The sequence below is a fragment of the Dermochelys coriacea genome, chromosome 14, assembly GCF_009764565.3.
Source record: "Dermochelys coriacea isolate rDerCor1 chromosome 14, rDerCor1.pri.v4, whole genome shotgun sequence".
Classification (NCBI taxonomy): domain Eukaryota; kingdom Metazoa; phylum Chordata; order Testudines; family Dermochelyidae; genus Dermochelys; species Dermochelys coriacea.
In genome coordinates, this window is record NC_050081.1 from 9,098,972 (window position 1) to 9,124,576 (window position 25,605).

Sequence of the window (25,605 nt, forward strand, 5' to 3'; positions counted from 1 at the left end):
TGTATGTTCAATGACAATTTAGAACGTGGGGTTTTTCTTACAATAAAATTCAAATGAGGCTTTTATATAAAAGGAACTTCTTAGAGCATTATTCAGAACATAGTCTCACCAGATTTCTGAGCAAGAACTTTCTCCATACACCATCCAAGAATTATTAGTTGTACTTGTCAGTTACTTTTTTAATTTAAAAAAAAAAGACTAAAAGCTTTCTAATTTTGCATTAATTTTACAAGCAGCTTGGAAATGCATCACTAAACAGTATTGATTGGGAAATGTGGCAGTTACTTTCCTCCTCCTGTAAGTTTAAACATGCACATCAAGATTCAGTTGTCTGGAACAATAAACACATCTGAGATATATCTTTTTAGCAAGAAAGACTGAGTAGTTGGGACAGCCTTTTGTAAGCTTAAGGCATCTCACAGAATGACCATTATCTTCCTGTCCAAATGTTTTAAAATCTCTTACAAGTGAGCCATTTGCCTTATCCTGGAATTTGGGTGTGAAAGTTGATGCACACATTTTTGAAGGGGGGGGAAATATAATTTTCTTCAAGGAAGCCATTGAGCAAAGCTCCATTAATGAATACATTCTGTTTGAGACACAGCAACTTAACTTCTGCATTCTACTGACGAGAAGTTTCTTTTAACTGGTGTATTTCTATCACTAATGGCTTCTCTACAATTCTGTATGTGTATTTGGAGCTCCCTACTCACAATATTATTATGGTAAAACCTAGGGGCCCCAGTCATGAATTAGTCAAGTCCTATGACGTATGTTTTATGCTGAAAGTCAGACTCGATGATCACAATGGTCCCTTTTGGCCTTATCTATGAATCAGGGCCCTGTTATACAAAGCACTGTACAAAACCGTGGTAGATGGTCCCTGCCCTGAAGAACTTACAATCTAAATAACAGATCAGTTCCTTTTGAGCAACCATGTATTTTAAGTGTACTCAGTCAAAGGACTGACAGTGTTCCTTTGAGCTTCTTGGGAGTAGATTTGGGGAGGAGGGGAGTATTTATGCGCACACTTCTCCCATGAACAATAATAGGAGATACGTATATAATACAGTGTGCTGAAAGACTGTGCTTTAGGAGTCTTTGAATTAAGTTTTCCTGTACCTCTCCCCATTCTAAACTTTTTATAGAGAAATCACATAAATTCTTTCTCTCCTCTACATAGAATTCAGACTCCCTGCATCTGAATCTGAAAGTGGAGGTGCGTACGTATTAGCATGTAGCTTCGGTTGGCTCTGCCTTTTATAGCTGAAGTCAGAATGTTGCAATATCCAAATGGATTGTGTCTTCATTTGTTTGAGATTACTTTCAAATGAATCAAGACATGATCCATTCAGATATTGCCATAAAACTTCATTGCTCCAGATATTGCTCCAGCTCAGTGGAAAGAAAACCATATAGTTTCTTCAGACATACAGTCAAACGTCAATGATGTGGGAGATTTGCTTCATGTTTTCTAGGTCATGTTGCATTTTTGTGCTTGAACCCCTGTAACTTTATAGGTTTCAGAGTAGCAGCCGTGTTAGTCTGTATTCGCAAAAAGAAAAGGAGTACTTGTGGCACCTTAGAGACTAACAAATTTATTAGAGCATAAGCTTTCGTGAGCTACAGCTCACTTCATCCGATGAAGTGAGCTGTAGCTCACGAAAGCTTATGCTCTAATAAATTTGTTAGTCTCTAAGGTGCCACAAGTACTCCTTTTCTTTTTGTAACTTTATAGAGAATCATTCTCTAACCTATTTCCTCTCTCTCTCACTGATTCAGTCTTCATCTTTAACTGTATATAGCTCTGGTCATTCCATTAGTGGACTTTTAGACACACAAGTAGAGGAAGAATACAAAGGATTTTCCCTTCTATTGTCTCACATTTTCCTTGTATTCCTTTTTTTCTGATTTAGTTTTGCTTAGCAAAAAAATGTTTAGCTTTGCTTTCAGACTTGATAAGGCAAGTGGGTTTGGGCAGGAAGGAGACCTAAGCACTTGTCAAATTCTTATCTGCTGTGTTTTGGAATTTTGTATCTTTTAGTATGAAAAATGTTGCTTTTGCTGTTAGCATTAAAAATAGTCTGGTTGAATATCTGATAACTTGAATACCTTTTCTGCAAATGACTCCAAATCTGTTTAGTTTAGGTCTCCACTGAGAAATGTTATTGTATTAACAGACACACACACAAGGGTTAACCATGATTTTGAAGATTATAGTCTTTGTTAAACAGTGTAGACATTATTTTAATATGGATTAATGAACAGTATGAATTTCCCAGTGTAGACAAGACCTAGAGGAAAATGTTTCTTTAGGCAGTGACTAGATTGTCTAACTGAATGATATGTTTATGTTACCAGTTGCCAGATAGCCGAACGGTAGCTGAAGAAGAGGAACAGGAGGCATGGGTAAATGCTTTGCTTGGAAGAATATTTTGGGATTTCTTAGGAGAAAAGTACTGGTCTGATCTTGTGTCCAAGAAGATACAAATGAAACTCAGCAAAATAAAGGTATCTCTCCTGGGGGGTTTGCACTTCCTATTATCCAGCATAAAAAAGGATTTTTTTTTAGTTTAGTCACATGATTTATAGAGATTTTATTTAAAAATACTTTTTGAAATATCTTGTATTTTGATATAGTGTCTTGAACCCTGTTAATGAAAAAAGGAGTAGTTAGATGTAATCCTGCTTTGCCACAGATTTCATGGTGCCATCTTGGCCAAGTCACTTAATCTGACTGCAAAATGTAGATAGTAGTAATTGTTTGCTTCATAGAGGTGTGGAGGCTGAATTCATGGATGTTTGCAAAACACACAGAGGTCCTCTGTTAGAGGTAAAAAGTATTACTGTATTAGCATTAAGCAGTAGTATTACAGCATTTTAGGCTTGCTTGAACAACAAATCTCTAAGGGTAATGTTGCAAATCCATTGTGCTATAGTGTATTGGTTCTGTACTCACTGGCACATCTGAACAGGAACCCCTGATGAGGATTCAGGATTTCATTGAAATGAAAACTGCTTTCAGAAATGGTATATTGACAACAGGAAGGGGTGGGGACCATATAGTTGTGTGCCCATATGAGCACACTTTAAATTCAGAAATCCGTTATAAACAAGGATTCTCTGTGGGAGTAGTAGTAAAGGCAGCAGCTATCTGAAAGGCAAAGGGGTATAATTGTGCTATCTAATGCACAAGCTCAAAAAAGAAAAGGGGAGAGGGTTTTGACTGACTGTCATGGTCTGCCCCTTGCATTCTCAGACTCTTCCAAATAGCAGTAGCTAATCACAGGTTTGTTCAACTGGTGGGGTGGGGTGGGGGTGTTATCGGTCTGTTCCTAAACACAAAGGAAGGAGTGGACCTGCTGTCACCAGCACTGGAATTTAGCTGCCAAAACCAGCTGTGAGAGAGTGCTCCTTGTACTACTGGAAGTAAGCAATAAACTAATTCTACCCAGGGCTGTTTCCGCAGCCAGTGAAGCAAGCTATTCAAACATCTTGAGAACAGTTTGAGTGCAAAAATTGGAATGGGGGAGAGAGAGATGAAATGCTGATAAACACCATAAATATATAGGGCACTGCGCTGTTATAAATATTCGCTGCTATTACAGGCAAAGGTATGCAATATATTTTCTTTCATTTGCTGCCCTTCTGCCATTCTGGGCCTTTCACCTCCTTGGCGGTCTGTGCAAATTCAGTCTGCTGGTAACAAAGTTAGCTCCTCTGATGGTTTGGTGTCCTGTGGGGAATGCGTTAATGGTGTCAGTGCCATCTCTTGTCCAGAGTTGTCCACAACACAAAAACCTACCCCCCACAACAGGTCCCCTAGGTGGTCTCAGCAGGAAGGCCAAAGATTGGGCTGTGGAGATGGAACTGATCTCTGACTCAGAGACATGATATTTTCTGCTCAGTTTGGAGGCATATTGCAGGGCAGTGTGGGAAAACCTGTACATGGCAGAGGGCTTCACTCTTCAGGGTGGTTTTCTGATTTTGGGGCCTATGTCTGGTCCCTCATCCGTTCACACATCTAGGCAGAGCTCCTCTAGGTGGAGTCCAGATGATTCCTCTGAACAGTGGGTGTTGTCCAGAGTTCTTTGTTTGGTATCCTCCTATTGGTACCTTGTTTTGACCCTGTGAATTGCCCGTTTCTTTCTTTGTCCTCTATTAAGGGTCTGTGGGTCTGTGTACCCACCCTTATTTTGAGGGGGTGGATCTTTTGTTTCAGTGGGCTCCATCCACTGACTCAGGGTTCAAATAAGCCAGTACTGTACTACTCATGAGCATTAAATTCACAATATTTTTTTAAAAACGCAGGAACTCAAGCTGGATACCCATATCTTTTAAATGCTAATAACTTTAATCAATTCACTTATGCAGCTAGCTTTTTTTAACCCTTTTGATCTTTTTTTTGAAAGATACTTGCAGTGTTAGGGAAACCTCCTGATCTGCTTTGAATACAAATCTGTTGTGCTTGCAATATTTCTTATTTTCCCCTTTCAGTTCCCTATGCTTTTTAAAAAGCTTCTCATTGGAAGTGCTATATTGGTGCAATGTGAAAGGTAGATTGTTAAATTATCCAAAATGAGAGGAAGAGGATGGGAATTCACAGCAGTGCAGTGACTAGAAAAGCATCTGGGTAGAATATAATGCCAATGACTTAGTGTATTGAAACACTTAATGCATCTATTGCATGATGGTCCCCCACCCAGACTTTAGTACTTTGGTTTAAGGAGCTCTTTTTGATTTACATTTTTTTATGTTACTTTTCTGAGAGCAGTTTTTTAAATAGGAGGAATTATTCTAAATAAACTAGTCTGTATAGCAGTACCGAGTTATACAAGGATATTAAAAAAGCTCTTGCAATAATCCTATTCCTTCTCATCTTTTTTCACATCACTGTAAAATTAAAGTGGGGGAAACATGCGATAAATCTTCTAAGCTGCTGCTTCTGGACTTCGTAGGTGGCGTGTGGCTTTCCTCTAATGTCTTAAAAATATTTTTTTTCATGAGGGAAAGAGTCTGAATGTGCCACAGTATCTTCCCAAGCTGCTCCTGGCCGTGTGGTGCTGAAAAACCCCATAAATGCCATAGTTTAGTCTTTAATATTTCAAATGTTTTACCTTGTTCAGCAATGACTACATAATCTGTAAAGTGCTCAGTCTGCATGGTGAGGGCCCCAAGCAATGGCATTACCATGTGACTCCCCAAAATAGGGGCCACTTATCACTGGAGAATGGGAAGATGTTGGGCACTTATTTGCCTCCCTGTTGGGTCCTGGTGCCTTGAATTGCTGAGGTTATTGTAGTCTTCAAATTTGTGCTCAAGGTGTTCTTGTTCAAGGCTGTCCTCACCTTATGTCAAACAGCCCATTTAATGCTCTTCCTTTTGCAAGCTGCAATACTTTTATTATATGACCTTTAGAGCAGTCTGATTACTGTGCAAACATCTTAGAACAGTCTCATCCCTGCTGAGCATCTTGATGTTAGGAACTTTCCCTTAATTTGGTTGGCTAAATTGCAGCCTTTTTCATTTCCCTCCCACGCTCCTCCTTCCCTTAATTTCTCCAGGAATCTCAGCAGGAATGTTATTACAGAAAATAATGCATCTGCCAGCTTTGAACTCTGTAATGCTGTCAGTGATGGCCCCAATCTAAACCCAGCAGAAGTTCCTCTTGCCTACATATGGTATTAATCCATGCTGTGATGGGGGGGAATTGCTGTGTCTTGGGCAAAATTAGAAAAGGCAGCATTATCCTGGTTGGGAACAGTGCTGTAAGAGACTCAGTCACATCAATTTAGGACTTGTCCTCACTACCATGCTACATCAGCATTGATGCAGCTGCACCCATGTAGTGCATCTGGTGTAGATGCGCTTTGTCGACGGGAGAGCGCTATCCTGTCAATGTAATTACTCCAGCTAAAGGAGAGGAGGAAGCTGTGTCGGCAGGAGACGCTCTCTTGCCAACATAGCACAGAGTAGACAGTGCTTTAAGTCGATGTAACTTAGGTGGCTCAGGAGAGTGGCTTTTTCACTCCCCTAAGCAATGCAAGTTGCATCAACTTCAGCGGTAGTGTAGACAAGCTCTAAATAACTTCTAATTATGGACTGCTTGAGTGTGTTCATAATGTATTTTCTCACCTACAGAATTTTCTTTGAAATTACTACTCTCCCCTAGTAATTAAAACATCTGTTCAGCAATTTGTCTTATCTCTTCACTTGGGCAAGGGACATCTAGGAAGGAGGCAAAGAGGCAAAGTATGTGTACGGTGATTGATGAGCAGCATAGCACAGGGCAGTGCAAGTTAGGGAATGTGTGAGCCTCCAGCAACAAGAATAGAAAAATTAGGGTTCCTTCACCATGTATAACACAGTTTAGGACATGTATGTGTTTGAAATTATATAGGTACTCTCAACACTGGGATTCAGAATGAACATACATTTGCATATAGTGTTATATACATTATTAAGGTATAAATATATATTTATATGATTATCATTCATATGCTTTCGTTCTAAATCCCTATTTTATATGTTTGTGCATGCGCAGTGTAGAGTACTAGAGGCATGACGTAGGATAAAAAGTATAGACCCTAAGCAGAGTTTGCTGTGGATAAAAGTAGTGATGGTCTTATTATTTTAAAATATCAGCCTAACTGCAGAATTTCTCCACTAAAAAGCGTGTAACTGCAGTTGGATAATATGTTTAAAAAAAATAAAAACAAAACTGGATCATTTTAAATCTGGCAAACTGCCAAGTATCTACACTTCATTCTTGGTCTACAACTTTTGTTTGTTTTGACCGATAGAGCATACAGTTCATTTATCAGTCAAATGTGGGATACAAGTGTTTGACAATGTATCAACCTAATGTTGTAGATTGAAATTTGTATTCTTGATTGGGTGCACGCAACTGATTGGAATGGAAATATTAAAAATGCATTGGCTCAGAGTTTATAAATGAAGGCATCGCTAAAATATTATTTTCAGATAAAGGAATGATAAATCTTAGAATTTAAATTTCTGCATATAATCGTACTTTGAGTGTCCTTTTAATTGGTAACTCAGCTAAAGGTTTTCTCAAATGTACTATACTTTAACCGCCTTCCAAATATCACAGAACATCTGGTTTCTTTATAGTTTCATTAAAATTAACTTGATTTTTGTATTCTCTTCTTTCTTCCAGCTGCCATATTTCATGAATGAGCTAGCTCTAACTGAACTTGACATGGGAATAGCAGTGCCGAAGATTCTTCAAGCCTTCAAACCTTCTGTTGATCACAAAGGTAATGAACACTTGGTTTTAACAGGAATTTCTTAGGTTGATGGTAAAAAGAATATTCATTATGCTTTGCTTCTATTGCAGAATTAAGAGGACACTGTCAAGTTATAAAAGATTTATTTTAAAAACACCTTACCCAGTGTTAATAACCTTTAAATTTTTGAAACTAACCATGTAGTTACACTTTTTACCATTTGTGACTGTTTACTTTTTCCGTTTCATTCCATTTGGACACATAATTAGCTTCACTTGTGCTTATACTCCATTTTTATTTCTCACTTTCTGTTATTGTTCACTACTACAATAGAGAGATATAAACATTCCATAGTACTGGCAACCTAAACTATTTCTACTGAAATATTAAAAAAAAAAAAAAAAAAAAAAAAACACAAACAGAACCACCTCACAGCTGTTTCTCTTGTTTAGCAAAACCTTTTTCTAAACAAAGCACAAGATCTGGGCTTAAACTATTTGAGTGCCTCTCTTATTTTTCATTTGGCTACCATACCATTATTAAGAATGGATTTGTAAATCTGTTTACGTTCAGACTGCAGCGATTATAAAGTGTCTTTAGCACTCCAAATATGCTGTATGCCTGAAAAATTGTACAGAAGATGTAGACTGGGGTAGGAGGCTGGGATCTGGTAAACCTGGGAAAAGCAGCCCACTTTAGGGTTCTCTTTAGCAAAACTTATTCTGATGAAAGGCCGACTTTCCTCTTTTTCCAGTTCTACTCTATGGAACTGCTGAGAGCAGAGTTTGGCCCATGGATTTCAGTATGAGTTTTTTGCTTGAGGGAAGGAGTGCTAAATGAAGGCCCTAGGGGTTTGGCTGTGCACGGTACTTTTATAGGTGAACAGCAGGACGAATTTAAGGAAATTATATTCTCTTCCCAATTGAATGCCACTAAATTCACAGAATTATAAAAGTAAAGTAAAATTTGAGGAAGTATAAAGTAGTAAAGGATCCAGCATCTTTTCTTCGTGCCCAGAGAATAATTGGTTCTGTACCATAGCAGAACCCAGATGTGATTTCTGTTTAGGAGCTGCAGCCTTGCTCTATGAAAACAATGATACAGCAAAATGCTACAACTAATAAACCAGAAAACGCACATTGGCTCAGCTCTGAAAAGGGACTTTGTAAAAATAGCATTGTGGGATTTTGTGCTTGTCTTTCAATGTCAAAGGTGATAACTTGTGAAGTGATGATTTTCTTACTGCCAGCCCTGGGAGCTGAAACTCAATCTGGGTTCTTTCTGGTTTTACGGATCCCCAAAGCAAGGCATTTGTCATGGCTGTGATTTCTGTCACTTTGGTATTTGCATAAAGAGGCAGGATCTTTTGTCAATCCATTCAGATGAAGAATAGTTTAAACATCCTTTTTTGAAAAAAATTCAAAGATTGACAGAGTGTTATAGCTTGAAAAAAGTCTCTGTTTTTAGAAGTATTTGATTGTACACTTAAAGAGAGGGGGCAGGTAGGTCTTCGCCTCTCGCTCTCGCTTCCCCCCTCCCCCAACATAGAAATCTGTTCTGATAGATGAAACTGTTTGTTAGATAGGAACTAGATTTTCATTGTAGCCATTGGGCATGATTTTCAGCTGTCTCCTTTAGCAAACCTTTTTCTTTTTAAATTCCACATCTTCTCTTCCCTATTTTAACTTTGTTGGTGACTTGTTGGAAATGTTTTTGAAGGATATACTTGATCTACAAGGGCTTATTTGACCCAGAGTTTAGAAGGCTCTAATTGGTCTATGGGGAAATGTTCCTTTGAGGGAGCCTGTTTGTTTACCATCCCTCCACATCTGCTTCATAATTTAGTCACTCTTTAAAGCCATTTTCCCTCAGATAGTTGAGCAGCAAAGATGTTGGAATAAGAACTTGCTCCAGCTGGCACTCAGTAACCAATGTCTGGATCCTAACCAGACCCTGTCTAATCATAGTGTGAGTCAGCATGGATTTTAAATTGCCTAAGTTGTGGGGACTTTGTATAACAGTATAGAGCCTCTAAGTCACAAAGACTGAGTCAGCAAAAGGTTAAACTCCATTTATTTCTACAAACTTCTCAACAGAGTATATTCAAATGGTAGAGCAGGATTGTATCCAACTTCTTGCTTCTGCACTCGAGAAAGTGCGCAGGTGTTCAGTCAAATTAATTTATAGCCCCAAAGATAATTTTGCTCAAGACTAATCAAATTCTCTTGACAAGAGTTATCCGTTAGATCCACTGGCAGGGTAGATTAGAACACGTGACTAGGTTCTATTGCAGGCTCTCCTGCTGACTTGTTGTGTGACTTAGAAAAGTTGCGTGCATGCTCTATTCTCAATCTGTGAAACAAATACAATCCCTCACAAAGACATTAAAGGCTTACGTAATGTTTGAAGTACACTGAAGTCATGGGATGAAAGTAAGTACTAAGTAGTTTCCATTAAGCAGAACTTTAGGGAAATACTCCTGACTAACTGACCTGTCCACCAGTGTCCCTTATCAGGAATAAACATTAAATAAAGATAACAGCAATGATATTTTCTTAGAACACAAGGATGGTGAAACATAGACACACTCGTGGATAAGCCAGCAAGTCTCTTCTCCAGTGCTTCTTAGGGGAAATTTCAGTACTAAACTAGCTGATAAATTCCTTACCAGGGTGGGTATTTTCTGTCTTTCTAAATCTTGGTTCCTCTCATTTGTTTGCAAAGGTCAAGTGACGATGGCTTACCGGAGCTGGAGAACTATGGTTTTAATGCTGTGTTTAGATGCATTTTATTTACTTCATATCCAGATCATCACATTCTGCCCAGCAGAACTTCAGGTCCTGTCTGCATACAGGGTTTGTACCGGTTTAATTATTTTGGTTAGAGGTGTGACTTTTCACCAAAATAATTAAATCAGTACAACAGCCCCTAGTATGGATGCAGTTATTCTGGTATATAGCTTATGCCACTAAATTTACATACATAAGCTATACCAATGTATACCAATAACTTTTGTACCAGTATAACTGTATCCTCTAGGGCAGTTCTGCCACTTTTTAACTTATTAGTAGAACTAAAGTGATATAACTTCATGTTCAGGCAAGGCCTTGGAAACATTTGTGTTTACCTTCTGATATGAGATTTGGGGTGCTCTCAAGTTGAGAACTGTGCTTCAGGGATTTGCTGAAAGTCAATACACCTGTTCTATTCTAGAAAACTTGAAAGTTGTGATGTGAGCGTACACAACTGAGTGCATCTCCTTAGTCTCAGAGTAGTTAGCTGTTTATTTGATCAAGACCCGTCATTTTTTAATTTGAGCTTGAAGATGAGTTTTGTTCCAATGCAGTAAGATAACTGTTGAAAGTGTAGCTTAATCATTTGGAAAAAAGAGAATATCCAGCAAGCTCTCCTTTTATCCAAATGACTAGGATGTTTGAAAAAGCATTTTTGCTAGTTGACTAAGTTGATGCAGATTCTATTTGTAAACTTGGGAAATAATTAACTCTGTCTCTAGGCTAGGATTCCTTGGCTCTACATAAATCAGAACTTAACATCTGATAGACTCCTCTATTCAATTCTTTCATATTTCTTTGCCTAGCTTCTATGTAATGTTGTTTCATCAATTTCATACCTGATAGTTACTGTCTGAAGTTCTTGGGTGCAATATACATCATCTTGCATCATCATCTTAAAGGGCTGAGAGTTTGATATATTAATCAAATGAATTTAGTGCAAACTCTATGATGTCAGACCAAGTTTTTCAATAATGGATACTCACTGAAAATTTTAACACTTATCAACTGGTTAATGCCATACATACACTTCATGGATGACACTAAAAATTCTGACAGGTTTCAGAGTAGCAGCCGTGTTAGTCTGTATCCACAAAAAGAAAAGGAGGACTTGTGGCACCTTAGAGACTAACAACTTTATTTGAGCATAAGCTTTCGTGAGCTACAGCTCACTTCATCTTTTTCTTTTTACTAAAAATTCTGTTTTCTCAAATCAGTGTAGGACAAGAGAAGGCCTATAAGCTCTAATGTCCCTCTCAGAAGTGTGAACAAAATAGTTTTGTTTAGTTTTAAGATTTTCTAAAATCTATCATGGAGCTATCTAGAAACATACTAATCACCACCATTGAATCACCGCTGTTTGTTGCATCTAAACACCATCATCTATCTGTGCATCATCTCCCTGTATTTATAAACTCTTTTGGGGGCTGGAAAGTTGCCTGTAAAACACCTGGCACACTGAGAGTACACCATTTCCAGTTTTAATAAAGTCCATTTTTTCATTTAACTTAGTTTTTGTTCTAAGACAGCAAATGATTTCACTACTGTTGGAAATGGAACCTTTTTTTCCTGATGGAAATAGGGAATACTTTATTTATTTATTTATCTATTTATTTATTTATTTATTTTTGTCTGCTTAGTTAAGGCATTTCTATTTGGCATGTCTTGAGTCCCAAGCTGAGTGAAATGTGAAAAGTAAACTGCACAAGTGGTAAAAAGTAAGATATTTTAAAAATATTTTCCATTTTCAAAAATCTCTGGTCGTGTTAGTAACCCTATGAATGCTTTTGTTCCAAAGTTATTTCTATCTTGACGTCACTTTAATATAAAATGATTGTACAAGTTACTCTAAGTTGCAATGTCACATTTTAAAAATTTTAATTTTTTTATTAACAATTCTAGGGCTTTGGATTGATTTGGAAATGTCCTACAACGGGTCTTTTCTAATGACCCTCGAGACCAAAATGAATTTGACCAAACTTGGTAAAGAGCCTCTTGGTGAAGCACTGAAAGTTGGAGAGATTGGCAAAGAAGGGTAAGATATTACTGCCCAAGAAAGAAACAGAGCTGTGTTTAGAAAGGCAGGGCTAATTCTACCCTCGGATATTACTGCAGTTCAATTCTAGATCAATGGAAGCTGATATTTGTATCTGAGGGCTGAATTTGGCCTTAAGTCTGCAATAACATTTGGAACCAGTTAATTACTTCTATTTATTGACATTTGATTATCTTCATAAACTAACTTTTTATAACAAGATAATATATTTTATTATATCAGTTCTTCATTATGTTTAGACAGTAGATTTTGATCTTAAGGTATCTTCCACTTGCACTAAAGCCCTGGTAAATGCTGAAGATAAGTCTGTACACAAGGTATAAATATGCTCTCCAAAAAGGACCAATTTTAAAATAAATAAATAAATATAAAGATTTTGTAAGCGGAACAAAATACTTTTTTAAAATCCCAAATCTTAGAACATGTAGATATTTAAATTACAAATAAGTAGATTTGAAGACTATTTTAAAATCAGTTGAATTCATTAATTAATTACCTGATAAGCTCTGATTTCATTATTCTGTATCTTTTCTGCAAGAAAAAGACAAATGGTGACATTGTGAAATGCTAACTTCTTCTAAAAGAAAAAATGTTGATAAACTAAAATATAGGTATTTGAACATGTATAAGATCTCCTTCCAGTGTTCTCTTCTTTTGACACTGACAAGTATCTCTTCTTTGACACTGACAAGTATGAAATAGAAGGGTTTAGTTTAACTGCAAATATTGGATAAATACATTCTCAGTGTAACTCCAGTGGCATTGGTAGGCTCCCACTAGAGATTAAATTTGTCCATTCTTGCTGTGAAAATTTTAACATATTCACCACATATTGCAGATACCCAAGTGTACCTAAATTAGAACATAAGAATGCCCATACTGGATCAGACCAATGGTCCATCTAGCCGAGAATCTATCCAGTCTTCTGCAAGTAGCCAGTTCCAGGTGGTTCAGAGGGAATGAACAGAACATGCAATCCTCAAGTGATCCATCCCCTGTCATCCACTCCTAGCTTCTGGCAGTCAGAGGCTATGGACACCCAGAACATAGAGTGGCATCCCTGACATCTTGGCTAATAGCCATTGAACTTATCTAATACTTTTTTGAACCCCATTATAGTTTTGGCCTTCACAACATCCCTGGCAACAAGTTCCACAAGTTGGTGGTGCATTGTGTGAAGAAATATGTCCTTTTGCTTGTTTTAAACCTGCTGCCTGTTAATTTCATTGGGTGACCCCTGATTCTTATGTTAAATGAAGGAGTAAATAACACTTTATTTGTTTAGCTGTTTTGACTGCCACTGCACATTGAGTGGATGTTTTCAGAGAACTATCCACAATGACTCCAAGATTTTTTCCTGAGTAGTAACAGCTAATTTAGATCTCATAAATTTTGTATGTGTAGTTGGGATTATGTTTTTTCCATTGTGCATTACTTTGCATTTATAAATATTTGAATTTAATCTACCATTTTGTTGCCCAGTCACAGTTTTTTGAGACCCCTTTGTAACTCTTTGCTGTCTGCTTTGCATTTAGCTATCTTAAGTAATTTGGTATCATCTGTAAATTTTGCCACCTCACTGTTTACCCTTTTTCCAGATCATTTATGAATATGTTGAACAGCACTAATCCCAATACAGATCCCTGGGAGACGCCGCTATTTACCTCTCTCCATTCTGAAAACTGACCATTTATTCCTACCCTTTGTTTCCTGTCTTTTACCCAGTTACTCATCCATGAGAGGACCTTCCCTCTTATCCCATGACTGCTTACTTTGCTTAAGAGCCTTTGATGAGAGACCTTTTCAAAGGCTTTCTGAAAGTCCAAGTACACTATATCCACTGGATCACCTGTATCCACTTGTTTGTTGACACCCTCAAAAAACTCTAATAGATTGGTGAGACATGATTTCCCTTTCCAAAAGCCATGTTGACTTCCACCCCCTCCCCAAATTGTGTTCTTCTGTGTCTGATAATTCTGTTCTTTACTGTAGTATCAACCAATTTTCTTTGTACTGAAGTTTGGCTTACAGGCCTGAAATTGACAGGATCACCTCTGGAGCCTTTTTTAAAAAATGGTGTCACATTAGCTATTCTCGTGTTATCTGGTACAGAAGCTGATTTAAATGATAGGGACCACACTTATTAGTTCTGCAGTTTCATATTTGAGTTTCTTCAGAACTTTTGGGTGAATACCGTCTGCTCCTGGTGACTGATTCCTATTTAACTTAACAATTTGTTCCAAAGCCTCCTCTCTTGACACCTCAGTCTGGGACAGTTCCTCAGATTTGTCACCTAAAAAGAATAACTCGTGTGGGAATCTCCCTCACATCCTCTGCAGTGAAGACTGATGCAAAGAATTCATTTAATTTCTCTGCAATAGTCTTAACTTCCTTGAATGCTCCTTTAGCACCTCAATCTTCCAGTGTCCCCACTGATTGTTTGGCAGGCTTCCTGTTTCTGATGTACTTAAACATTTTTTTGCTGTTAGTTTGAGTCTTAGGCTAGTTGCTTTTCAGATTGTTTTTTGGCCTGACTAATTATACTTGTACACTTGACTTGCCAGAGTTTATGCTCCTTTCTGTTTTTCCTTAGGACTTCCAGTTTTTAAAGGATACATTTTTGCCTCTAACTGCTTTTTACTTTAACAATGGTGGCATTTTTTGGTCGTCTTACTGTTTTTTTTATTTTGGGATATACATTTAATGTGAGCCTCTTTTATGGTGTTTTAAAGTTTCCATGCAGCTTGCAGGCATTTCACTTTAATGACTGTATCTTTTTATTTCTGTTTAACTAGTTTCCTCATTTGTGTGTAGTTCCCCTTTCTGAAATTAAATTAATGACTATTGTGCAAGCATAAACCAATATGAATGTTACATTTTCAAAGACGTTTAGTTATTAGATAGTTCTCAAATTATCCTTGTATAGTAAGTAAGCAGGCAAGTATTAATGTTTAACAAATGGGGGGAATGTGAGTCAGAGAGGTGGAACAACTTGCCTGAGATTACACAGCTATGGCAGAACTGAAAGTAGAGCCTACATTTTTCTGACACCTATTTTCATCCCTAATCATTGGCTCTACATACCATTCTTTTGCAGTTGTCTAGGTATGTGCTGTTTAGGCATTAGGCTTGACTTGAATCTTTCATGCACAAAATTCTAAATGCTGAATGTGCATTTGGTGAGTCCATAGGGGTTTCCAGTTTTTCTTCCATAAACACAACGCTCCCATTTGTGCCTGAGAAATCAATACCCTGCCCAGTTTCTTCTTTAGACTAGTAGGTATTATATGATGCTACTATAACACAAATAATGAATGTGAAAGGAAAGCTGCATCCTGCATGTCAACAGTTCAGACGCTCCTCAGTAACTTTACTGCACAGTGTAAATAAACATGTCCACCTTTTAAAGTCCAATTTTGTATATATAATAGTTCTATTTACCTCCTTGTTAAAATGAGAAATGCCTCCTAAATAAACTGGCTAGAAATTACATATTGTATCCTATCTAACTTGTATTTGTACTATTTTTTTTCTTCATTTTTTTTATAATGTGTTTTGGATTCATCAATCTGTGGATTTGTATTTATCTGGTGAGTGGTATTTGTCAAATATCCAACTAATTTAGCTGTGGAATGTTGATTCTTTTTGTGCTATATAAAACCATTCAATGGGTTTTCTTTCTTTTCTTCTTTAGAAGGAAAAGGAATCTTAACAATGCGCTGAGAGGCTAAGATAATAGGTTACTCTCAACCTCCTCATTTGCTGTTGCTGCCCCAGAGTCTCAGTACTATCGAGCCTGGCTATAAAGACACCATTTCTGAATCCTTGGAAGCTAAGAATGCTCCTAAATCCTTGTGTCCAATGCTAGTTTTCCTGTGTAGTGAAGTAAGACTTTAAGTAGCCACTAAGGTCCTAGAACCTTCATGGTTCAAAATAACTCTTTTCTCTTCCAGCAACAAACTAGAATGTCATAGTAGTTCCTGAGAAATCACCAGTCCCTGAACGGTAGGCCGACTCCATGATTTAGTGCATATTCACTGGCAACAAATCCAGAAAATATTCTTGAAAATCTAACCTTTTGCTGGTATATAAATAAAACTGTCCCTTTATATTTAATAAAAGCTAATTTGCATGCTTGAGACATAACCTAGTCCATTCTGAAGTATGTTAAAGTGAGATTTATAGCGGTGCTAAATGACATGACCTGTAAAAAGAAAATACAAGCAAAAATATATTAATGAGCAAATTCTGTACTGTTGCACAGATAAATCTGGAATCTGAAGTCAGTGGGCTGGATTCTGCTCTGTTTTACTAAAGTTAAATGTGTCGTGACTCCACCAAAGACTGACAAATTATTTTTGATTTATATCAGTGTCACTGACACAAAGAATGTGATCCTAAATATGAAAAGGAGCTTTTCCACACAATGTCCCCCATCCTCCCTGAAAAAAAGCAAACACCTATAGAGATGGAGAGTCTGCTTTCTCTCCCTCAAGCCTACAGAAATGTCTCTCTATATGGATGTATATCCTTGTAATGAAGGAACAGTCTCTGAAATACAGTGGGCAAACACGCTGATTTCACACCTCTCTTTTTTTAAATGTACCATGGTTTGAATTCTCACACAGCAATCATTTACAGGTAAAGTAAATGTTAATATCAGTAACTAGGAATGTATGCTTTGAATTTAGAACTAAAACTGTATTAGCCCCTTCAGATGGCCTCTCCTAAGTGTGCATCTTGCCCAGGGCCAGATGTTCATCAATTTGACCCATGCACACTTCCAGTATACTTTTGTTTTTACCATATAAAATGGATACCATGTAAAGCTTCTGAAAATTAAATGTGATATATGAAGAGTATGGACACCTTAGTAGTAGTCACAGTTCAGTTCTGATCTGCACAGCTCATCTTAATTCAAATATTAAAATTAGCACAATGAAGTATTAGTTCAGATTATGTCAGGAGAATTGCTATGACAAATCGAACTGAACTCCATGCTTCTTAATCCAAGTTTGATATAGTCCTCATCAGTACCCTTCACTGGAGAAGGTAGATGGTAATATGCAAAATTATTTCATAACTGTGTGGTGAAATTACTTTAGTACGGATAACCATATTACAATATAATTATCTCCATAGTTGTGTGGGTATTTCTGACAAGCACTTTAAAAATAAAACATAGGCACATAATGGTGTAGCATGGCCTTGCAAAGATTCCAACCCAGACCTAATCTGCTCACTTGCCTTTACCATGACAGTAATGAAGAAGTGAGATATTACTTGCCCATCTTAAGAATTCATTCTCTCCAGGCCAGTTATTGACACAGAGTTTTGTGAGACTAGTGAAGCATGAGAAGCAGGGTGAACGTCCATCATATCAGGAACATTTTGATCACAATGCTGCTGTCACTATCCTATATATAAAATCTTTTTACCCTTCCCTGGCCACAAAAAAACAAAACAATCACTTCTGGGCGAAACAGACTGGAAAAAGCCATATCCATTCTAAGTAGGGATGGCAAGGAAACATGATAGTTTGAAAACTTTCCAATGACTCCTTTGGAAGCTGAAGTTTCCGGAGTGGTGAAATGTTATCTCTTGGAGCCTGTGTTAATAGACAGCATTGGGATATCTGACTTTTGGCATGAAAGGGTTAAATACTATGAGGAAATCAGAAATACACATAAATAATAAAGCCATCATAAGTATTTCTCATTGAGTGAGTGAATCTTTCTTTCAACATCTTTTCTTCACGTAATATTATTACATTTTGTGAGCAAAATGCTTTACAAATTGTAATCCCTCACAATGGGAAAATTTGAGACAGGGAGATTAAATAACTTGCCAATGCATCACAGAGACTCAGTGGCAAAACCAGGAGTGGAACTTCAAACCTCCTGGCTCCCAGCAATATGCTTATTCTGCCAGACCACATGGCCTAACACACACACACACACACACCTTTATTCCGCCACTGTCTCCCCGCACCACACCTAGCTGTCTGCCAAAGCGGTACTTGATTTGAGTATGGGTGAAATTTGTATAAACAAGTAGGGAAATCTCAGTTAGCAGTGCAGACCATATATTAATGAGCGTAGGCAGTTGACTGAATGTGACCTTTATGGAAGTGCCTTGAGCCAAATCGAGTCTGGAGCTACAACAGCCAAAAAAGCTTTCCCCCTCCCCCCCAATAGTTGGAAGACACCTGCCTCATTTGAAAAAGGCAACAAAACTAGTTAGCTGTAAGTTGCTTTCAGTCCCTCATACTAACAAATATGTCCAGCATTATTCTATCAAAAACGATATCTTGCATTAATGTTTTGGACAGTATTCTGAAGTGTGTTGGGATATTATCCTGCTGGAGAGCACTCAGACACAAAATGCAACTCTGAGACACTGCCAGTGAGCAAAATGTGAAATGGCTATTCTATAAATAAATGACTAGCATGTCTCAGACAGCATACCAGAGATTTCTATATGCAAATACAGGCAGGTTTTAGGAATGCAATGCAGTCTCCTACACAATATAATTCCTCTTAGTTGTAGTATACTACGTAATAATATAGGATACAAGTGGCAGTTCAGTAAAATCCCATGCATTCAGTGCAAGAAGGTACTTTGAGAATGGCACTCCCTTCTGTTGTGATCATGTAATGTGGTCCGCACATTGTATAATGAGATTGGAGGTCGTTTTTGATGTCACGTAATTTAATGAAGAGAGGATTTGTTGATGTCTTGGCTGGCAGTGTCTCAGTTGTGGGATTATTTTAGGAATGCTCACTGGGACTGTTGTGAGAGTGACCTCTTTCACCTTTGGTGTAGAAGCACTTGGTGTGCATCACTTTTGAGTGCTCCAATACAAGCAGGAAGTTACAATGGGTTTGTACCTATGAAGAAATCTTTGGGAAAGGTCAAATCCAAACCTTACAACTTGGATCCGTACTAGTTAAAAAAGGAATTTGAGATTATTGCCCTCATTCTTTACGCATGCTCTTAGGGAAGAATGCTGTGTACTGGTGCATTGTAGTTGAACTGTCCTTTAGATTGGTGGGGCTCCATACAGCAACCTTAACATCTTCCTCTGCCCGCTTATATGGGCAGTGACAATGACTTCAATCAGTGTTCTGCCTGGTTCCTTTGAAAAAGGGAAACATGAGAACAAAACCACAAGAACAAAAATGAAAGAAAACCCAGCTATAAATTGCATGTTCTTAACAAGCTGTGAAATATTACACAACTAAAATGACAATCCTGGGTAATTCCCTCTTGCCCAAAACTTTTGTTTTATAACTGCTTAAAACTCTCGCATTACAAGAGATATATTAATGTCAAAGTGTATTCACCCATATCCTTCCCTAACTTGAATCTGTTGCAAAAAGATTTGGTTCGCATTTGAGCACAAAATTACTCCAAAACTTGAGTCCAGGAATTAGTTGCTATTGTGTAATATTTTGTATCCTGATTAAGATTATTCTTCAAGTAGTTTACCTCTGGGTGCTCCACTTCAGGTGCACATGCCTCTCAAGTGTTGATCAGAGATTTTCAGTTAGCAGTGTCTGTTTGGCCTGCTCATACACCCTATACCTCCTCGTGCCAAGTACCGAGGCAATAGAGGGATACACAGGCAAATAGCCCTTAGTTTCTTCTCGACCATCTTGGCCTGACGTGGAACCCTAGCATGTCTGCCTTGAGCGTGCCTTGGCTTTTCTAATATTTTTGTAATGGTTAGTATAGTTAGAGTGAAAGTAGTGGTACCATTACCTGCTTCACCTATGTGTCTAACCATTGTTCAGGCTCCTGATCAGTCTTCATCTCCTGTCACAACATGCAGGTCACGTACTTCATCCCAACCTAGCGGTTCTCTGCCTCAGGGCACAGCTTCTTGTTGGTTCAGGGGGTTAGAATCCTCCTGCTCTACGGAAGTATAACAAGTGTTACTGAATAGTAGGAGGAGATAAACTCACACTATTTATGTGCAGAAATGGAAGAGATTCTTCCATTGGTGGTGGTGTCACTGTCTTCTGCCTGATTTGATGCCACTTTCAGTCATCCTAGATTATCTGTTGGATCTAAAAAAAATCAGGGTTGTGTGTTAGTTCAGTTAAGGTCCATTTGGTCACAATATCAGACTTTATCCTCCAGTGGAAGGATTCTCCATATATGCACATCCGGTATCATCTAGGCTTATTAAAGGTTTGGAGAATCTCTGTCTGCAGATTAGGGACACTACCCTGACCTGGGACCTCAACTTGATACTCAGTTACCTTATGAGACCTCCATTCAAACGAATGGCAACCTGTTTTCTGTTGTCTATGAAGATGGTCTTTTTAGTAACTATGACCTAGACCAGTAGGATCAGGAAGATTGGGGACTTGACAGGAGATCGTCCCTTTACAGTGTTCTTTATAGACCAGGTCTCTTCATGCCCACACCCTAAATTCCACCTTAATCCATTCATCTACCAGGGTTTTTCCTGAAGCCACATAGTTTTCTACAAGAATTCTGTTTACATACCCTGGATGGGAACCAAGCAATTTAGGAAGTCACCGAGACTCTTCATTTCCTTTCTAAATAGATCTATGGGGTTCTCAGTCTCTAGTCAGAAACGACTGAGATGGATATTGGGATATATTATCACTTACAATGCTGTGAGCATTGTCCCTCACCCCCCAAAAGGGTGATAGCACAATCAGCCAGATCTCAGGCAACGTCTACGGCATTACTGAAGAATGTACCGGTATCTGAAATATGTAGGGCTGCTACAAGGGCTTCAATACAAACATTTTTCAAACATTATGCCCTGATCCATGATGATGTATCCGATGCGATACTTGGTTCTGCAGTACTGTCTTCAATTCTGAACTCGGTTCAAAACTCCCTCCTCCATCTGGGGATACTGCTCGGAAGTCACCTGAAGTGGCGCACCCATGAGGATGTTATTTGAAGAGGAGGAGGTTACTCACTTGGTGCAGTAACTGTTTTTTTGAGATGTGTCCTCCTATGGGTGCTCCAGTACCCACTCTCCTTCCCCTCTGCTTCAGACTGTTCCTTACAGGATGTTTTGAGTGAATAAGGAACTAAATGCAGTTTGCCTGTGCATCTCTGTATAGCCTTGTTACCTTGCACAAGGAGGCATAGGGCGCATACATGGGCCAAATGGATGCTGATAACTGAAAATCTGATCAAGGGCTTAAGAGGCACATGCACACCTGAAATGGAGCACCCATCAAGGGACACACCTTGAAGAACCACAGTTACTGTACAAAGTGAAAAGAAAAGGAGTACTTGTGGCACCTTAGAGACTAACAAATTTATTAGAGCATAAGCTTTCGTGAGCTACAGCTCACTTCATCGGATGCATTTGGTGGAAAAAACAGAGGGGAGATTGATATACACACACAGAGAACATGAAACAATGGGTTTATCATACACACTGTAAGGAGAGTGATCACTTAAGATAAGCCATCACCAGCAGCGGGGGGGGGGGAGGAGGAAAACCTTTCATGGTGACAAGCAAGGTAGGCTATTTCCAGCAGTTAACAAGAATATCTGAGGAACAGTGGGGGGTGGGGTGGGGGGGAGAAATAACATGGGGAAATAGTTTTACTTTGTGTAATGACTCATCCATTCCCAGTCTCTATTCAAGCCTAAGTTAATTGTATCCAGTTTGCAAATTAATTCCAATTCAGCAGTCTCTCATTGGAGTCTGTTTTTGAAGCTTTTTTGTTGAAGGATAGCCACTCTTAGGTCTGTAATCGAGTGACCGGAGAGATTGAAGTGTTCTCCAACTGGTTTTTGAATGTTATAATTCTTGACGTCTGATTTGTGTCCATTCATTCTTTTACGTAGAGACTGTCCAGTTTGACCAATGTACATGGCAGAGGGGCATTGCTTGCACATGATGGCATATATCACATTGTTAGATGCGCAGGTGAACGAGCCTCTGATAGAGTGGCTGATGTGATTAGGCCCTATGATGGTGTCCCCTGAATAGATATGTGGACAGAGTTGCTGAAGTGAAGAAACAGATTGACGGAGCCAGAAGAGTACCCAGAAGTCACCTACTACAGGACAGGCCCAACAAAGAAAACAACAGAACGCCACTAGCCATCACCTTCAGCCCCCAACTAAAACCTCTCCAACGCATCATCCAGGATCTACAACCTATCCTGAAGGACGACCCATCACTCTCTCAGTCCTTGCTTACAGACAGCCCCCCAATCTGAAGCAAATACTCACCAGCAACCACACACCACACAACAGAACCACTAACCCAGGAACCTATCCTTGCAACAAAGCCCGTTGCCAACTCTGTCCACATATCTATTCAAGGGATACCATCATAGGGCCTAATCACATCAGCCACACTATCAGAGGCTCATTCACCTGCGCATCTACCAATGTGATGTATGCCATTGTGTGCCAGCAATGCCCCTCTGCCATGTACATTGGCCAAACTGGACAGTCTCTACGTAAAAGAATGAATGGACACAAATCAGACGTCAAGAATTATAACATTCAAAAACCAGTCGGAGAACACTTCAATCTCTCCGGTCACTCGATTACAGACCTAAGAGTGGCTATCCTTCAACAAAAAAGCTTCAAAAACAGACTCCAACGAGAGACTGCTGAATTGGAATTAATTTGCAAACTGGATACAATTAATTTAGGCTTGAATAGAGACTGGGAATGGATGAGTCATTACATAAAGTAAAACTATTTCCCCATGTTATTTCTCCCCCCCACCCCACCCCACCCCCCACTGTTCCTCAGATATTGTTGTTAACTGCTGGAAATAGCCTACCTTGCTTGTCACCATGAAAGGTTTTCCTCCTTTCCCCCCCCTGCTGCTGGTGATGGCTTATCTTAAGTGATCACTCTCCTTATAGTGTGTATGATAAACCCATTGTTTCATGTTCTCTGTGTGTGTATATCAATCTCCCCTCTGTTTTTTCCACCAAATGCATCTGATGAAGTGAGCTGTAGCTCACGAAAGCTTATGCTCTAATAAATTTGTTAGTCTCTAAGGTGCCACAAGTACTCCTTTTCTTTTTGCGAGTACAGACTAACACGGCTGCTACTCTGAAACCTTTACAAAGTGAGTAACCTCTTTGCTCCACTATCCCCGCTCCTCTTAATCCATGATGGACTCTCTTCAGCAGAAATTACACTACTGCCATATACACCGGGTCACTGTCCAGATTCCTGTGCCTCACTGGTACAATGAGCTACAACTTGACCAGCCTGCAGAATCATTTTCCCATGGATCCATGAAGGAGGGAAATGCGTGCCACAAAGAGACCAATTGGAAATTGTGTCCCCAGCTAGGGTGGGATGGAGGGAATTCTACAAAAGACTTTTTAAAGGAATTTTAGTACCTAGAATCCTTTCTTTTTACCCAACAGCAAAATTCCTTTATCCTTTCCTTTTAAACTTACATTATGGAAATTTTATACCTATGTAGCTACATCAACTGTAGCTGCAATGATACAAATTACTAATTTAACCATAACAATTAATTACAACACTGCAAGTTTCCTTGATGTAGACTGTCTTAAGACCTGATTCTCTAGTGCCCTGCACCTTGTGTAATCGCTTACATTCATGCAAAGTGGGTGTAGAATACTGTCAATTTCAGATGTGCATGAATACATTATTTGAGGCCAATGGAGAATCAGGCCCAGTGTCCTTTGAAATTCCCATTTAACCTTTTTTCCCTTCTCTGTCTAACACCCGCTATGAGGTCTATGAGTTTCTGGAGTTGTCTGAGAGGTTGAATATCTTAAGTGCCAACAGTGTGCACAACACATTGCTTTGCACAGATTTCAACTTAAAAAGAATATGCAAGATGCTATGTTACATGCCAGTAAGTGGGTGTATGTGCTGTTAGAGAGCCTGAGTTCATATAACTTGCTCAGATAGAAGCAAAAAGAGATAAAGTATAGGAAGAAAAGCAGCCAACAGGAGGGTGTGAGCTAAACTGTGTGTGGGCAGGGTACTTTCCCTTAAACCACCATCTGGGCCTTCAACATGTAGATTTCACTCAGATTCTCTTAAAATCAAGTAGCCTCCTGTACACTTACCTACCAGTTTGTAATTTACACCACTTTACACATCATTTGTAAATCTGACACCCCACAATAATTATGGTAGATGGATACAAAGGACCCATGTGACTCTGATAGTGACCAGGGATAATAGCTTGTGTACATATGTGAAGCATAAACACCATACCTGGCATGACGTGGTACGCTTTTTTAAATCTCCAAAATAAAAACTGAAACTTCCCATCCTGGAACCTTTAGTCAAAATTTGTGTTGAATAGAGTCCTATGTTGGCATTCAGTATAAATCCACTTGTTCAGCACAAGATACAGCTGCATCGTCTCATCTCAGCATTTTAAAACTCTCATGTTTGGGTTTGTTTTTAAAAACTTTTGACATTCTTCATTTTATTCAAACCTTTTGGAAAGCAACTAACACCAACAAGAATGTGTCTGCAAACATATTTAAAGCCATCTCCCATTGCGTTAGTTGGTATGCAAAACAGCCATTCCGTTTTCTGTCTTGCCATACAATAGACTCTCATTTCATGCAGGTTTCAGCTTTACTGAAGAAAAACAGGCTTCTGTGTAAATAATCACGTATATTTAATTCGAGGATTCTGCAACCAATCCCAGTGTGCGTGCATTTGTTTGTTTGTTACTTTATCTCTCTGGATCATTAAGGAAAGGGAGGGCGATTACAGACAGTTCAGTATAAATATATAAGGCACCACAAGAGCTACCCATGGTGAATGGGTGATAATGTCAAGCTTCATATGGAAATTGTTATCTCTGTCTCTTTCAGTTTCAGGCCAAGGGCATATTGCCTTGCAGACAGTGATGAGGAGTCTTCTAGTGCTGGGTCGTCAGAGGAGGAGGATGCTTCTGAGGTGATGGGAGGAGAGAAGCAGCTGACTCCTGGTGCAGAAGGGTGAGACATTCACCTGATTTTTTTTTTTTTAAACATGCTTTGCCAGCTGAAGGATTATGACAATCTTTCATGTTCTGTTCCACTATAGTGCTTGTCATGGGAAAGGGCATCACTAAGGGGTGTGTGTGTGTCCCCGTCCATCCAACAGCACAACTGAAAAGCAGACACTTCTCGGATGGAGGGGGGGCAATCGGGTAGCATACTACACAACAAAGGAAGAAAGGGAAATATTGACCAAAACAAATAGCTACTCTTCCAAGTTATCGTAGCAGAAAAGACAGGAGTTTAGTTTCTAATGTATTGTGCAAAATATCTCTGCAGAGTGAACTGCATAGTGCTCAGTTTACAACATCTGATACTTCCATAACTTATCTGCAGATTTTAAAGACAGCTAAATGTCCCTATCCCATGTTACAGATGTGGTGACTTCGCCAAATTACTTTGAAGTTTCTGTGGGCTTGTCTACACTTACCGAGGGATTGACAAGTGATGCATTGGCGGTCAATTTAGCAGGTCTAGTGAAGACCCGC

At 38.8% G+C, this 25,605-nt stretch overlaps 1 protein-coding gene and 1 long non-coding RNA gene across 3 annotated transcripts in view; one reads left to right on the forward strand and one right to left on the reverse strand.

The window, feature by feature from the left end:
- Nucleotides 1-25,605, forward strand: part of TEX2 (testis expressed 2) — a 116,826-nt gene that overhangs the window by 84,127 nt on the left and 7,094 nt on the right. For both annotated transcript variants that reach the window (XR_006275510.1, XM_038371519.2), the window contains 4 exons: nucleotides 2,362-2,511; nucleotides 7,181-7,280; nucleotides 11,945-12,077; nucleotides 24,950-25,075. Coding sequence is in view for 1 of the 2 variants with exons in the window: in XM_038371519.2 (XP_038227447.1) it covers nucleotides 2,362-2,511; nucleotides 7,181-7,280; nucleotides 11,945-12,077; nucleotides 24,950-25,075 (509 nt within the window). In the remaining variant the exon portion in view is untranslated. The remainder of the gene's footprint in view (nucleotides 1-2,361; nucleotides 2,512-7,180; nucleotides 7,281-11,944; nucleotides 12,078-24,949; nucleotides 25,076-25,605) is intronic.
- Nucleotides 16,698-20,588, reverse strand: LOC122456570. Its single transcript, XR_006275511.1, has 2 exons — nucleotides 19,863-20,588; nucleotides 16,698-19,236 (listed from the first exon to the last, which is right to left on the reverse strand). It is a non-coding gene; the product is annotated as an uncharacterized LOC122456570 (long non-coding RNA).